Here is a 12,868-nt window from a genome sequence, read left to right on the forward strand (position 1 = left end):
AGGCTGTTGGATTTTAATTCTATGGTACAAAAAAAATTCATGTGTTGAAACTGCATAAAATATATGGTTGTTGGATAGATAGACTCGTTGCCGGTGGCTCCCTCCGCCCCGCTCCCACGCTCCGTCACCCTCCCACTCAGGCCCTGTTCGTTTACCGTACTTTTTCAGCAAAGTAATAATGTTTTTGTCTCACAACAAATCAATAAACAGTACTTTTCAGTTTGACTTTTCAGGAAAGCTAACAGGGCTTCAAGCAGGCACAGAGCCAGCGGTGGGGCTAGGGGGCTCCAGCCCCCCTACCGCTCGCGAGCAAGCGAAGCCCCGTAGAGCCGCCGTCTGAAATTTCAGCTGTAGATGTACAGATAGGACGGGCTGAGATTTGCTGAACTTCTTTTGTTACTAATTGCTGTTGTTTAGCCCCTCCTAAATTTTTTCTAAGCTTGGTCCCTGGCTTCAAGCACCACCCACCTTTTAGTTCGTCGTCCGTCTCTTTCCACGTTTCCGGCGCGGCATTATTCTGCCAATATCGTGTTGCTTACCCTTTCTTCTTCGACAAGTTAAGGCCAGTCGCACGTTCACTTTCACTGTTCACACGCCAGAGTATCATCACATGGTTCGTTCACTCGCTTGTAGTATTGACTAATTGACCCGTTTTCTTACCGAACATTGTTAGCATGGTATATCTTCTTCAACGAACAGGGGCCCTGGCCGCTGGCGAGGTTCGCGGTGGCAGGCTGGTTGGTTGTCGCTAATTTGGGGTTTGGGCCGTTTAGTATTGTACGTGTATCAGGCCCGTTAAAGTTTCCAAGGGCAAAATAGTAACAAATTTAAAGCTTCTAAGGCTATCCGCACCGGGACCTAGGAACGGACCTCACCTGCAAATATGGCGGTGGAGGAGCTGCACCGCGCGCTGCTATGGGATACGCTAAATCTCTGTTCGCTACAGGAGACCAGGACAGGCAGAGGTTCCACACCGAGTCTGTATCCACTCTCAGGGCGGGCCCCACGCCTCTATCTGCACCAGCGACGGCTGCGGCATGATTTGGGGGCCGTATACAGGCCCTCCGGCCGCAGCGTGCTGCCCATTTCCAACCTGTAAAAGGAGTACTAACGGTGGGCCATTCTGCTTTGCCGGTTGGCTTGGCGTAGGCGCGGTGCGGTCAGCCTATTTTTTTTTACAGCAGCGTTACTGTTACCTCGGTGACCGCAAAGTCGCCGGCGGACTACTCTGACCCCGCGCGGACGCCGAGGTCCGAGGAAGGACAGTGGTGACTGGACGGGCACCCGGCCCCACCACGTCGACCCAAATAAAAAACGCCACCTGCACCCGGCTCCACCTACCCAACCATACCACTCGATTCATCCATCACCAGTCCTCATTCCCCAAACCCCCGGCTCGATCGAACCAAACCTATACCTATTTGAATCGCCAAAGCCGGTGGCGGTGGGTCTCACTCTCACCTCACAGTCTCCGCTCCTCTTCCTCCCCTGCTTCGCTTGCCTCGCCTCGCCGTCCCCTACTACCTCCTCCGAAGACGGCGCCGCCGCCGGCCATGGAGGACCCACTTGCCACGGCGCCGCCGCCGCCGCGGCGGCCCCACCGGGAGCGGCGGCACAGGCGGAAGGCGTCGGCCGCCGCCGCGGCTGCACTGGCGGCGCAGTCGGCGTCCTCCTACGGCGACGTGTTCGGCGGGCCCCCGCGGTTCGCGCCGCCGCCTCCGGCCTTCGCTGCCGCCGGGGCGGGGGCGGGGACGACCGCGCCGGCGGACTACGCCGAGGTGTTCGGTGGAGTCGCCGCCTCCTGCTCCATCCCCTACCTCGACCTGCCGCCGGCCGTTGCCAGTGGAGACGGCGCCGGCGCCGGCGCGGGCGGGTACTGCGAGATCTTCGGCCGGTTCGACTTCGGGGACTTTGCGGTGCCGTACGAGGACATGCTTCCTGGCGCAGAGTCTTTGCTGGAGGAGATCGCGTCGCCGAGCGGGAGCTCAAGGTACGACGAGCTCTGCCCCCATTTTAGGATTTTGTTTTTTTTTCTTCCCGTCCATTGTGACACTGTTGCGTCAGGCTCATTGTTCGGGCCAAGAATTATGCTCCGCTTTTAGGGGAGGGCTCTTGTTTTGCTGGCGCTTTTAGAGGTACAATAATAATGGGTTTAATGGGGCTAGGTTCTACACTGTTGAGGGATTGCTCATCTTTACCGCACACCATTTTTGGCGATGAAATGCTGCCTTTGCGGTTCCCCTCTCCTTTACTATTTCGGCTAATTTTGTGCGAGTAGGATGGTGGAATGTCGTTTCCAAGCTACGTGTACTGCAAATTTTCTGATCCATAAAGGTGATTGTGTTTGGTGAAGTGCTATATTTCGTCACGGGCCTCAATGTTCACGACTGAAGAGGCTACATACTGTATATATCTGGAGTTGTTTTAGGAAGTCCTTTCGCACAAAAGTAGTTCCCTTGTGTTGAAGTGGTGTCTTTTTTTCTTCTCCACTTTGGAGTTGTTGTGAACTGGAAGACTTAGAGAAATGCCTGTGCAATCTTGAATTTTCACTTATTAAATTTAATTGCGTGTTTTCATTACTGGTTATTTCTGTGTTGACTAGATATGTGTCATTTTTTCCCCGTGAATGTGCATTATTTGCACGTGTCTCATTAAGAGGAGAACTAGATATGTGTCATGATGACGATAGTCAGTTACGAATTCTGATCCTAGGTTCCTAAAACATGTTGCGGAACATTTTACCTAAAAGTGTACTCCTGTAGTGCAATGGAGCCTGCTTCCCTATTAAGTTCAGCTACATAGCCTTTCAGTCCCAAGCAAGTTGAGGTATGCTAGAGTTGAAACTTACTAAGAGCCCCAAGTCATGGTTCAAGCACTTAAATAGCTGCTTTCCAAGTATTCCTATTCAAACATAGATCTCTATCCCAAGCTTTTAAATCTCTTTTTATTGCCTCCGCCCATGTCAATTTCGGTCTTTCTCTATCTCTCCTCATATTATTAGCTTGGCTTAGGACTCCACAATGCACTGGTGCCTCTGTAGGTCTTCTTTGGACATGGCCAAACCACCTCAACCGATGTTGGACAAAATTTTCTTCAATTGGTGCTACCTCTAGGCGATCACGTATATCATCGTTCCGAACTCGGTTCATTCTTGTGTGACCGCAAATCCATCGCAACATACGCATTTCTGCAACACTCAGTTCTTGAACATGTCGAATCTTTGTAGGCCAACATTTTGCTCCATACAACATAGCCGGTCTAATCGCCGTTCTATATAACTTACCTTTTAGCTTTTGTGGTACCCTCTTGTCACAGAGAATGCTAGAAGCTTGTCGCCACTTAATCCACACTGCTTTGATTCTATGGCTAACGTCCGCATCAATATCTCCATCCATCTGTAGCATCGATTCCAAATACCGAAAGGTATCCTTCTTAGGCACTACTTGACCTTCCAAATTTACATCTCACTCCTCCAGTACAACTCCGCCAAAGTCACATCTCATATATTCGGTTTTAGTTCTGCTCAATCTAAAACCTTTACACTCAAGGGTCTGTCGCCATAACTCTAGTTTCATATTTACTTTCGTCTGACTTTCATCCACTAACACTACATCATCAGCGAACAACATACACCAAGGGATATCTCCTTGTATGTTCTTGGTAACCTCATCCATTACCAAGGTAAAGACATACGGGCTTAAGGCTGACCCTTGATGAAGTCCAATTTTAATCGGGAAGTAATTTGTGTTACCATTGTTTGTTCGAACATTAGTCACAACATTGTTGTACATGACCTTGATGAGGGTCACTACTTTGATGGGACTTTATGTTTGTCCAAAGCCCACCACATAACATTTATTGGTATCTTGTCATAAGTCTTCTTCAAGTCAATGAAAACCATGTGGAGGTCCTTCTTCTGCTCTCTAAACCGCTCCATAACTTGTCTTATTAAGAAGATTGTTTTTGTGGTTGATCTTCCGGGCATAAAATCAAATTGGTTTGTTGATATCTGCGTCGTTCCTCGCAGACGCTGCTCGATGACTCTCTCCCATAACTTCATATTATGGCTCATCAACTTAATTTCCCGATAATTAATACAACCTTGGATATCTCCCTTGTTCTTTTAGATTGGTACCAATATGCTTCTTCTCCACTCCTCAGACATATTGTTTGATCGAAAGATATTGTTGACCGTCTTGGTTAGCCATACTATAGCTATATCCCCGAGACATCTCCACACCTTGATTGGGATACTATCAGAGCCCATCGCTTTGCCCCCTTTCATCCTTTATCAAGGCTTCTCTGACCTTCGATTCTTGAATCCTCTACACAAAACGCCTGTTAGTGTCATCAAACGAGTCGTCCAGCTGAACAGTGGTGTTCTCGTTCTCACCATTGAACAATTTATCAAAATACTCTTACCATCTATGCCTGATCTCATCCTCCTTCACCAAGAGCCGCTCCCTTTCATCTTTTATGCACTTGACTTGGTTGAAGTCCCTTGTCTTCCTATCGCGAGCCCTAGCCATCCTATAAATGCCCTTCTCTCCTTCCTTCGTACTCAAACGTTGGTAAAGATCCTCATAGGCCCGCTCCATTGCCTCACTCACCGCTCGTTTTGCAGTCTTCTTTATCGGCTTATAGCACTTCTTCTTTTGCTTAATAGCCTGTTGCACATCTTCATTCCACCACCAAGTATCTTTCGAGTCGCATCCGCTCCCTTTGGTCAGTCCAAGCACCTTAGAAGCAACCTTCCGAACGCATGTTGCCATCTTCTTACACATGCTGTTTGCATCTCCTTCATCCTTCCAAGGGCCTCTTCAATGACATTTTCCTTAAAGACTTTGATGCCTCCCTTTCTAATTTTCACCACTTCGTTCTAGCAACCCTAGCTTGTTTGTTCCCACGATATTACACTAGAAAGCAAAAGTCAGCCACCACCAGCTTGTGTTGAGCGACCACACATTCTCTAGGTATCACCTTACAGTTCACACATGTTCGTTTACCCCTCCTTCTTGTAAGGACAAAGTCGATTTGACTAGAGTACTGGCCGCTACTAAAGGTCACTAAATGGGACTGTCTCTTACGAAAGAAAGTATTAGCTATCATCAGATCAAAAGCTATGGCGAAGTCTAGGACTTTCTCTCCCTCCTAGTTCCTACTACCATATCCGAAACCCCCATGAACCACCTCGAAACCTGCACTTGATATACCTACATGACCATTAAGATCACCTTCAATAAAGAGCTTCTCGCTATTAGGGACATCTCTAACCAAGCGATCTAAGTCTTCCCATAAAAGCCGCTTAGCACACTCATCATGGTCTACTTGGGGGCATACGCACTAATTACGTTTAAGACCATATAACTAATGACAAGTTTAACTAAGATGATCCTATCCCCTTGCCTTCTCACCTCCACCACACCATCCTTGAGGCTCTTATCAATCAAAACTCCTCCATTTTTATTTGAAGTTGTCCCTATGTATCAGAGCTTGAAGCCAGTATTGTCTACCTCTTTTGCCTTCTGCCCCTTCCATTTAGTCTCTTGGACGCATAAGATATTTACACGCCTCCTAACCGCTGTGTCCACTAACTCTCTTAACTTACCCGTAAGGGACCCTACATTCCAGCTAACTAAACGGATCCTAGTTGGCTCGACTAGCTTTCCTACCCTTCGCACCCGCCGAGGTTGGTGTGAAGACCCTTGCTCATTTTGCACCACACTCGGGCGCCGATGTGGCGCGCCACTAAGGATGTGACGACCCGATCCTTGCTCACTTGACACCGTGTTCAGATCGCGACACAGCGCGTCACGGGGGTGACGACCTGGCCCTTGCTCATTTAACACCATACCCGGGTTCCGACATGGCGCGTCGCTAAGAGGGTTACGCCCCAACGGGATTCTTTTGGGTTTCATCTCCATAAAAGTGGTTAAGTTTTTACATTGGCTCGCCGCGCCTAACACAACCCTCCTCCTTTACCAGGACTTGGGACCTACTATGCTGGGACACTAAAGGCGCCCCACCATAGGCGGAGTTAACATAATTCCTTTAGATACCTTCATCTTTTTTTAATTCATTGTTTTATAGTTCTTTGTGTCTTTTTGGGGAATTCTTAGCTGTGTAAAATGGTCTGACCTTTTGATATCATTGACGAGAGTGAATGCACATGCCATGTTTTGTTGTTTCTGACTTGTGCTCATTACTTCCATATCTACAGATCATCAACTAGAAAAGAATCTACCCAATTGGATGCTGAGCCATCTATACTCTATCAACAAGTTCCAGACGCTGGTTCTGGCAGGCACTTCGATGACGAGCAATTTCATCCAGTCTCCTTTCATCCAGATGGCGAGCAAACATTCACTATGTCATATAACAAGACCACCAGGGGAAGACCAGATGATCTTTTTGAAATGACCGCTTGCATAGTAGAACCTTCAATTAGCTATGTGGTCGACTCTTGCAATTTGTCAAATGATTCAGAAATGGATTATGTCCCGGTAATGGACAGTGGTACACATGCTAATGGTGTGAAAGAGAAGATGAGCCCACCAAACGTTGCAGATTCCAGCCTGGAGAGTGCTGATAGTGCTTATGTAGTTGATCAGCAGCAACATATCCCAACATGCCCTCCCATCTCTGAAAATATTTGCCAGGATGAAAATGACAACAAGAGGTCTAGCACCGATTCAGTGTCAAGCGAGGAAGCACCTTCCCCCGACTATCCATTCTTAAGGGTATCCAACGTCAGCCTTCCAGCAGCACCCATCAAAGTACAACTACAACCACCACTGATGCCACCATCTAAATTGCTTAATAAAAAGGGAAGCAACGAAAATGGAGATTCTGATGTCAATCGTAACTCAGTTGCTGCTGCTGCTGCTATGAAGGAAGCAATGGAATTTGCTGAAGCCAGATTAAAAGCTGCAAAAGAATTGATGGAGAGAAAAGGCGGCAGTTTTAAATTCCGTAAGCGACCAGCTCATAACAGAAGCACAAAATCAACTGAAATTAAGGAATGTAATGTACCTGAAGAAGTGCATCTGTTTGAAGAAAAGCTGAATATGAGAAGATTGGCAAAAGAGGGAAATCAAAGCAATGATATAGCTTTGCTGGATAAAAACATGGGCAGTGGTTCACTTAAGCCTGTTCATAGTGATCATGACAAAAAAGGCATTATATTACCAGGGAAGCCTCAGGAGATGATGCAAAATGGCAGTGATCTAGAACAATTAGGAGAGTGGACATCAGATGCTGATTTTTATGAATTGGTTAGCAATGATCAGAAATGCGGAACTAATGAAGATGCATGCAAAGGAGACAATGGTCTGATGACAAATTCCTTGGGCAAGCTTGAACGGTCTGAGAATGAAAAGTCAAGAGGCTTTGCAGGTCAGTCAAAAAGGTTTAGGAAATTGTGGGATCGTAACAACACAACATGTCTTCGAACTGAAAATGCAAATCAGGGAAAAGATGGTATAGATTCTGTGGAGGCTGAACAAAAGACTCCTAGGTCTCCAGAAGTTATGGAACATGTAAATCAGGGAAAAGATGGTATAGATTCTGTGGAGGCTGAACAAAAGAGTCCTAGGTCGCCAGAAGTTACTCCTTGTGATGAAAGGGTGACGTATCAAGAGCCCACCAAAGAAAATAATGGTCTGATGACAAATTCTTCCACCAAGCTCGACCAGTCTGAGAAAGTAAAGGAAGGGGGTTTTGCAGGTGAGCCGAAGAGGTTTAGAAAGTTGTGGGGCAGTAACAGTACAACAGTTCCGAGAACAGAACATGTAAATCTGGGAAAATACGGTATAGCTTTCGTGGAGGCTGAAGAAAAGGCACCTAGGTTTCCAGAAGTTCCTCCTTGTGATGAAAGGGAGGCATCCCAAGAGGCAACCGATTCCCATTTAAAACAATGTCCAGGGGTGGGGAATTCTCTAGGCCACGAAAATGATGCGCAATTTGAGATTTCATGCATGAATAATTTACCTGCAGAGGTCCATGCTGACCCAGAAATCTCCAGTACATTTTTGGAACCTTGTTTATCTGCAGGTCATGCCAATGGTAATGAAAATCATTCTGAAAGCACAGCTCTGGAAACTCCATTGGTAGGAAACTCTAACCAAGATGTCAACAGTAAAGAGGAACTTCAGCTTCCATGCATTGATGGGTTGCCTTGTACTTCAGCAAGGAGTCAGATTTTACAGGACCATTCTAATGTTATTAATGCTGATGAGATCAAGGAAATTGAAGCGAAAATACCAAAATTAGAAGAGCCTTCCAAATCTTATTTGAATTTTGAGGAAGAAAGGCTACTCAGTTTTGTTGATGAATCACGCCTACAGAACAAAAATGGAAGAGCAAATGAAGTAAATTCAGAATCACTCATCCATGAAAAAATGACAAAATTCGGGATTGAGGAGAAGGCTGATGCACATGAAGATTTTCAAGAGGGAGATATGGATCAGGTTGCTGGATCTGTTGAAGAGGAAGGTTATGTTACTTCAGGAAGTGGTATTGCTAATGAAAGTGAATATGAAGAAGCAGAAGCTGATATATTTGTAGGAGACATGGAATCAAATGTGAGAACATGTGGTAGTTTTGACAAAGATCCATATCAGTGCCAAGAATCACAAGGGTCATGGGGACCCCAAGATTTGGATAACAGAATGGACAGAGTCAGTGATACAATATCCCATGGAAAGGAAAGAGATACTAAAGAATGCTTGCTGGACAATGTTGAAAAGACAGTGGCAGAAGTACTAAACCATGACAGTAGGGAAGGGCAGAAATCCATGGAAACTGTTGTCTACATGAAGCCCAAAGATGCATGTCCAGAATTTAATGTAAGTAGTGACAGAGATGGTAATCTATTTGATTCTGCTGATGAACTTATCACTGATGATGGCAGTGATTATGCCATGAAGATGAGCACAATGTCAAATAATCTGCAGACTTCGTTTTCAGAAGCATGCTGTAGCATGCAGCACCTTTCTCAAAAACCTGAGTCTGTTTCTGCTGAGAAGGCTGATGAAAGCACTCCTGTTCTTGAAAATCTTGAAGTGGATTGCAGAGAAGCAGGTAGAGAAATTCCAACCAAAAATTGTACAGAGTCAGAAGAAGGGCAAAATATTGGAAGCGAAATAGAAGAGAGAGAGAGAGAAGACAATATATCAAATGTAAGGTTCATGGATCAGCAACCTTTTTACTTGGACAGTGACATTAGACCTAAGGCTGCAGAAGACACTGCTTCAGAAACTATTCTAAAATCAAGAGAAGAGAATCTTAATGTTCAGAGAACTAAAGTGAGGAATGCCATAAAAGAGGCTGAAGGAGAAGTCGAGAAGGAGGTAAGACTTGATGAAGAGAAAGAAAAAGAATGCAAAATGGGAAAAGGGAAGGAACAAGATAAAGAAAGACGGAGAAGAGAGTTGGAAGAAGAGAAGGAACGGGAAATGGAGCGAGCAAAAGATAGGCTTGCTGTTCAGAGAGCTACAAGAGAAGCACATGAGAGGGCATTTGCAGAGGTTCGTGCTAAGGCTGAAAGAATAGCGTTAGAAAGGATCACCTCAGCACGTCAAAGAGCATCTGCAGAAGCTCACGAGAAAGAAGAGAAGGCAACTGCTCAAGCAGCTCTGGAGCAGGCTTCGAGAGAAGCTAGAATGAAAGCAGAACGTGCAGCAGTTGAGAGAGCAACTGCTGAAGCTCGGGAGAGGGCAATTGAAAAGGCAAAAGCTGCTGCAGATGCAAAGGAGCGAATGGGGAAGTTCAGGTCCTCTTTTAAGGATAGTTTTAAGGCACCTAATCAGGTAGCTGATGTCATTATGTATGCATTTTTTTTGTTGCATACGCAAACTAAATACTGTTCTAATCTGCATTCTTGACACAGGATAATCAACAGGAGGCATCGTTTCAGAAGGCAACTTACAATAAACATGGAAAAAGCATGGATTCTTGTGTTGAAGGTATTGCTAGAAATATATCCTACTGCAAGATAGTTCAAGTATTTGTGGCCAATCTTCTGTAATATTTCTGTAGTGTTATCTTATATGACACATGAGACTTGGCTTGCTTTGTCATGTTTGCTATTTATAGTAGTTGAGGTTGAATCAGCTCTACGACATAAAGCAAAATTGGAAAGGCACCAACGCACAGCTGAGCGAGCGGTATCCTCCAATGCTATTGCTATGTTGCCTTCTTTACTTGTTTGTTTTGCCTAGCCTGTGGAAGTCCTCATCATTACCAATTTTCAGGCGAAAGCCCTTGCTGAAAAGAACATGCGGGACATGCTGGCGCAGAGGGAGCAGGCTGAGAAACATGTAAGATAGTTGGTCATCAGGAAAGAAAAACATATTCCTCTGTTTCTAAATAACATTTGTTATCCATGAAATGTTTACTTTTGGATACAGAGACTGGCTGAATTTCTTGATCCTGAAGTCAAGAGATGGTCAAATGGAAAAGAAGGAAATCTGCGAGCATTGCTGTCCACATTGCAATATGTACGTGTTTTCGCTTATAGGACTTCTGTTTGAACCATTTACATCTTGGTTACTGTAGGACTTCCACTGGTTCTTGTCAGAAACTTTTCTTGTGCCCATCATTAGATTCAACAACAACAATAACAACAACAACAACATAGCCTTATAGTCCAAAGCAAGTTGGGGTAAGCTAGAGTTGAAACCCACCAAGAGCCCCAAGTCACGGTTCAGGCACTTCAATAACTGTTTTCCAAACACTCCTAATCAAACATAAATTTCTAGGTATATCCTAAGCTTTTAAATCTCTTTTTATTGCCTCCCGTCATGTCAATTTCGGTCTTTCTCTACCTCTCCTCATATTATTAGCTTGGCTTAGGACTTCATAATGCACTGGTGTCTCTGGAGGTCTCCTTTGGACATGGCCAAACCACCTCAATCGATGTTGGACAAACTTTTCTTCAATTGGTGCTACCTCTAGGCGATCACGTATATCATCGTTCTGAACTCGGTACATTCTTGTGTGACCACAAATCCATCACAACATATGTATTTCTGCAACACTTAGTTGTAGAATATGTCGAATCTTTGTAGGCTAGCATTCTGCTCTATACAACATAGCCGGTCTAATCGCCGTTCTATAAAACTTGCCTTTTAGCTTTCGTGGTACCCTCTTGTCACAGAGAATGCTAGAAGCTTGTCGCCACTTGATCCACCCTACGTTGATTCTATAGCTAACGTCCGCATCATTATCTCCATCTCTCTGTAGCATTAATCCCAGATACCGAAAGGTATCCTTCTTAGCCACTACTTTCCTTTCAAACTCACATCTCCCTCCTTCTGTGTAGCTTCGCTAAAGTCGCATCTGATGTATTCGGTTTTAATTCTGCTCAATCTAAAACCTTTAGACTCAAGGGTGTGCCGCTATAACTCTAGTTTCCTATTTACTCCAGTCTGACTTTCGTCCACTAACACTACATCATCAGCGAACAACATACACCAAGGGATACTTCCTTGTATGTTCCTGGTAACCTCATCCATTACCAAGGCAAAGAGATACGGGCTTAAGGTTGACCCTTGATGAAGTCCAATTTTAATCGGGAAGTAATCTGTGTTATCATTGTTTGTTCGAACACTAGTCACAACATTGTTGTACATGTCCTTGATGAGGGTCATGTACTTTGATGGGACTTTATGTTTGTCTAAAGCCCAACACATAACATTTCTTGGTATCTTGTCATAAGCCTTCTCCAAGTCAATGAAAACCATGTGGAGGTCCTTCTTCTGTTTTCTAAACCGCTCCATAACTTGTCTTATTAAGAAAATTGCTTTTGTGGTTGATCTTCCGGGCATGAAATCAAATTGGTTTGTTGATATCTGCGTCGTTCCTCGCAGACGCTGCTCGATGACTCTCTCCCATAACTTCATACTGTGGCTCATCAACTTAATTTCTCAATAATTAGTACAACTTTGGATATCTCCCTTTTTCTTGTACATTAGTACCAATATGCTTATTGTTCAATCCTCAGGCATCTTGTTATATCGAAAGATATTATTGAACATCTTGATCAGCCATACTATAGCTATATCTTCGAGACATCTCCACACCTTGATTGAGATACCATCAGAGCCCATCGCTTTGTCTCCTTTTATCTTTTTCAAGGCTTTTCTGACCTCTGATTCTTGAATCCTCCGCACAAAGCGTCTGTTTGTGTCATCAAACGAGTCGTCCAGTTGGACGGTGGTGTTCTCGTTCTCACCATTGAACAATTTATCAAAATACTCTTGCCATCTATGTCTGATCTCATTCTCCTTCCCCAAGAGCTGCTCCCTCACATCCTTTATGCACTTGACTTGGTTGAAGTCCCTTATCTTCCTATCGCGAGCCCTAGCCATCCCGTATATGCCCTTCTCTTCTTTCTTCGTACTCAAACGTTGGTAAAGATCCTCATAGGCTCGCCCCTTTGCCTCACTCACCGCTCGTTTTGTAGTCTTCTTTACCGGCTTATAGCACTCCTTCTTTTTCTTAATAGTCTTTTGCACATCTTCATTCCACCACCAAGTGTCTTTCGAGTTGTATCCGCTCCCTTTGGTCACTCCAAGCACCTCTGAAGCAATCTTCCGAACGCATGTTGCCATCTCCCACATGTTGTTTGCATCGCCTTCATCCCTCCAAGGGCCTCTTCAATGACCTTTTCCTTAAAGACTTTGATGCCTCCCCTTCTAATTTTTACCACTTCGTTCTAGCAACCCTAGCTTGTTTGTTCCTACGAGATTGCACCAGAAAGCGAAAGTCACACACCACCATCTTGTGTTGAGCGACCACACATTCTCCAAGTATCACCTTATAGTTCACGCATGTTCGTTTATCCCTCCTTGTAAGAACAAAGTCA

General features: G+C 44.9%; 2 protein-coding genes across 3 annotated transcripts; one reads left to right on the plus strand and one right to left on the minus strand.

Moving 5' to 3' along the window:
• The first annotated feature begins 1,375 nt into the window (after positions 1-1,375).
• On the plus strand, positions 1,376-10,547 carry LOC136533329 (auxilin-like protein 1). 2 transcript variants are annotated; one of them, XM_066525892.1, is made up of 6 exons: positions 1,376-1,990; positions 6,221-9,809; positions 9,890-9,965; positions 10,099-10,166; positions 10,254-10,319; positions 10,410-10,547. In XM_066525892.1, exons 1-6 carry the CDS (start codon positions 1,554-1,556, stop codon positions 10,530-10,532), a joined length of 4,359 nt encoding a protein of 1,452 aa, XP_066381989.1. In that variant the 5' UTR covers positions 1,376-1,553; the 3' UTR covers positions 10,533-10,547. The 2 variants fall into 2 exon arrangements, with proteins under 2 accessions (XP_066381989.1, XP_066381987.1); XM_066525890.1 differs by having other exon boundaries at positions 1,377-1,990; positions 10,096-10,166.
• A 1,446-nt stretch (positions 10,548-11,993) lies between these two features.
• On the minus strand, positions 11,994-12,614 carry LOC136533330 (uncharacterized). Its single transcript, XM_066525893.1, has one exon. It carries the CDS (start codon positions 12,612-12,614, stop codon positions 11,994-11,996), a length of 621 nt encoding a protein of 206 aa, XP_066381990.1.
• Between the last annotated feature and the right edge of the window lie 254 nt (positions 12,615-12,868).

This window comes from Miscanthus floridulus, unplaced genomic scaffold, assembly GCF_019320115.1.
Source record: "Miscanthus floridulus cultivar M001 unplaced genomic scaffold, ASM1932011v1 fs_857_1, whole genome shotgun sequence".
Lineage (NCBI taxonomy): Eukaryota > Viridiplantae > Streptophyta > Magnoliopsida > Poales > Poaceae > Miscanthus > Miscanthus floridulus.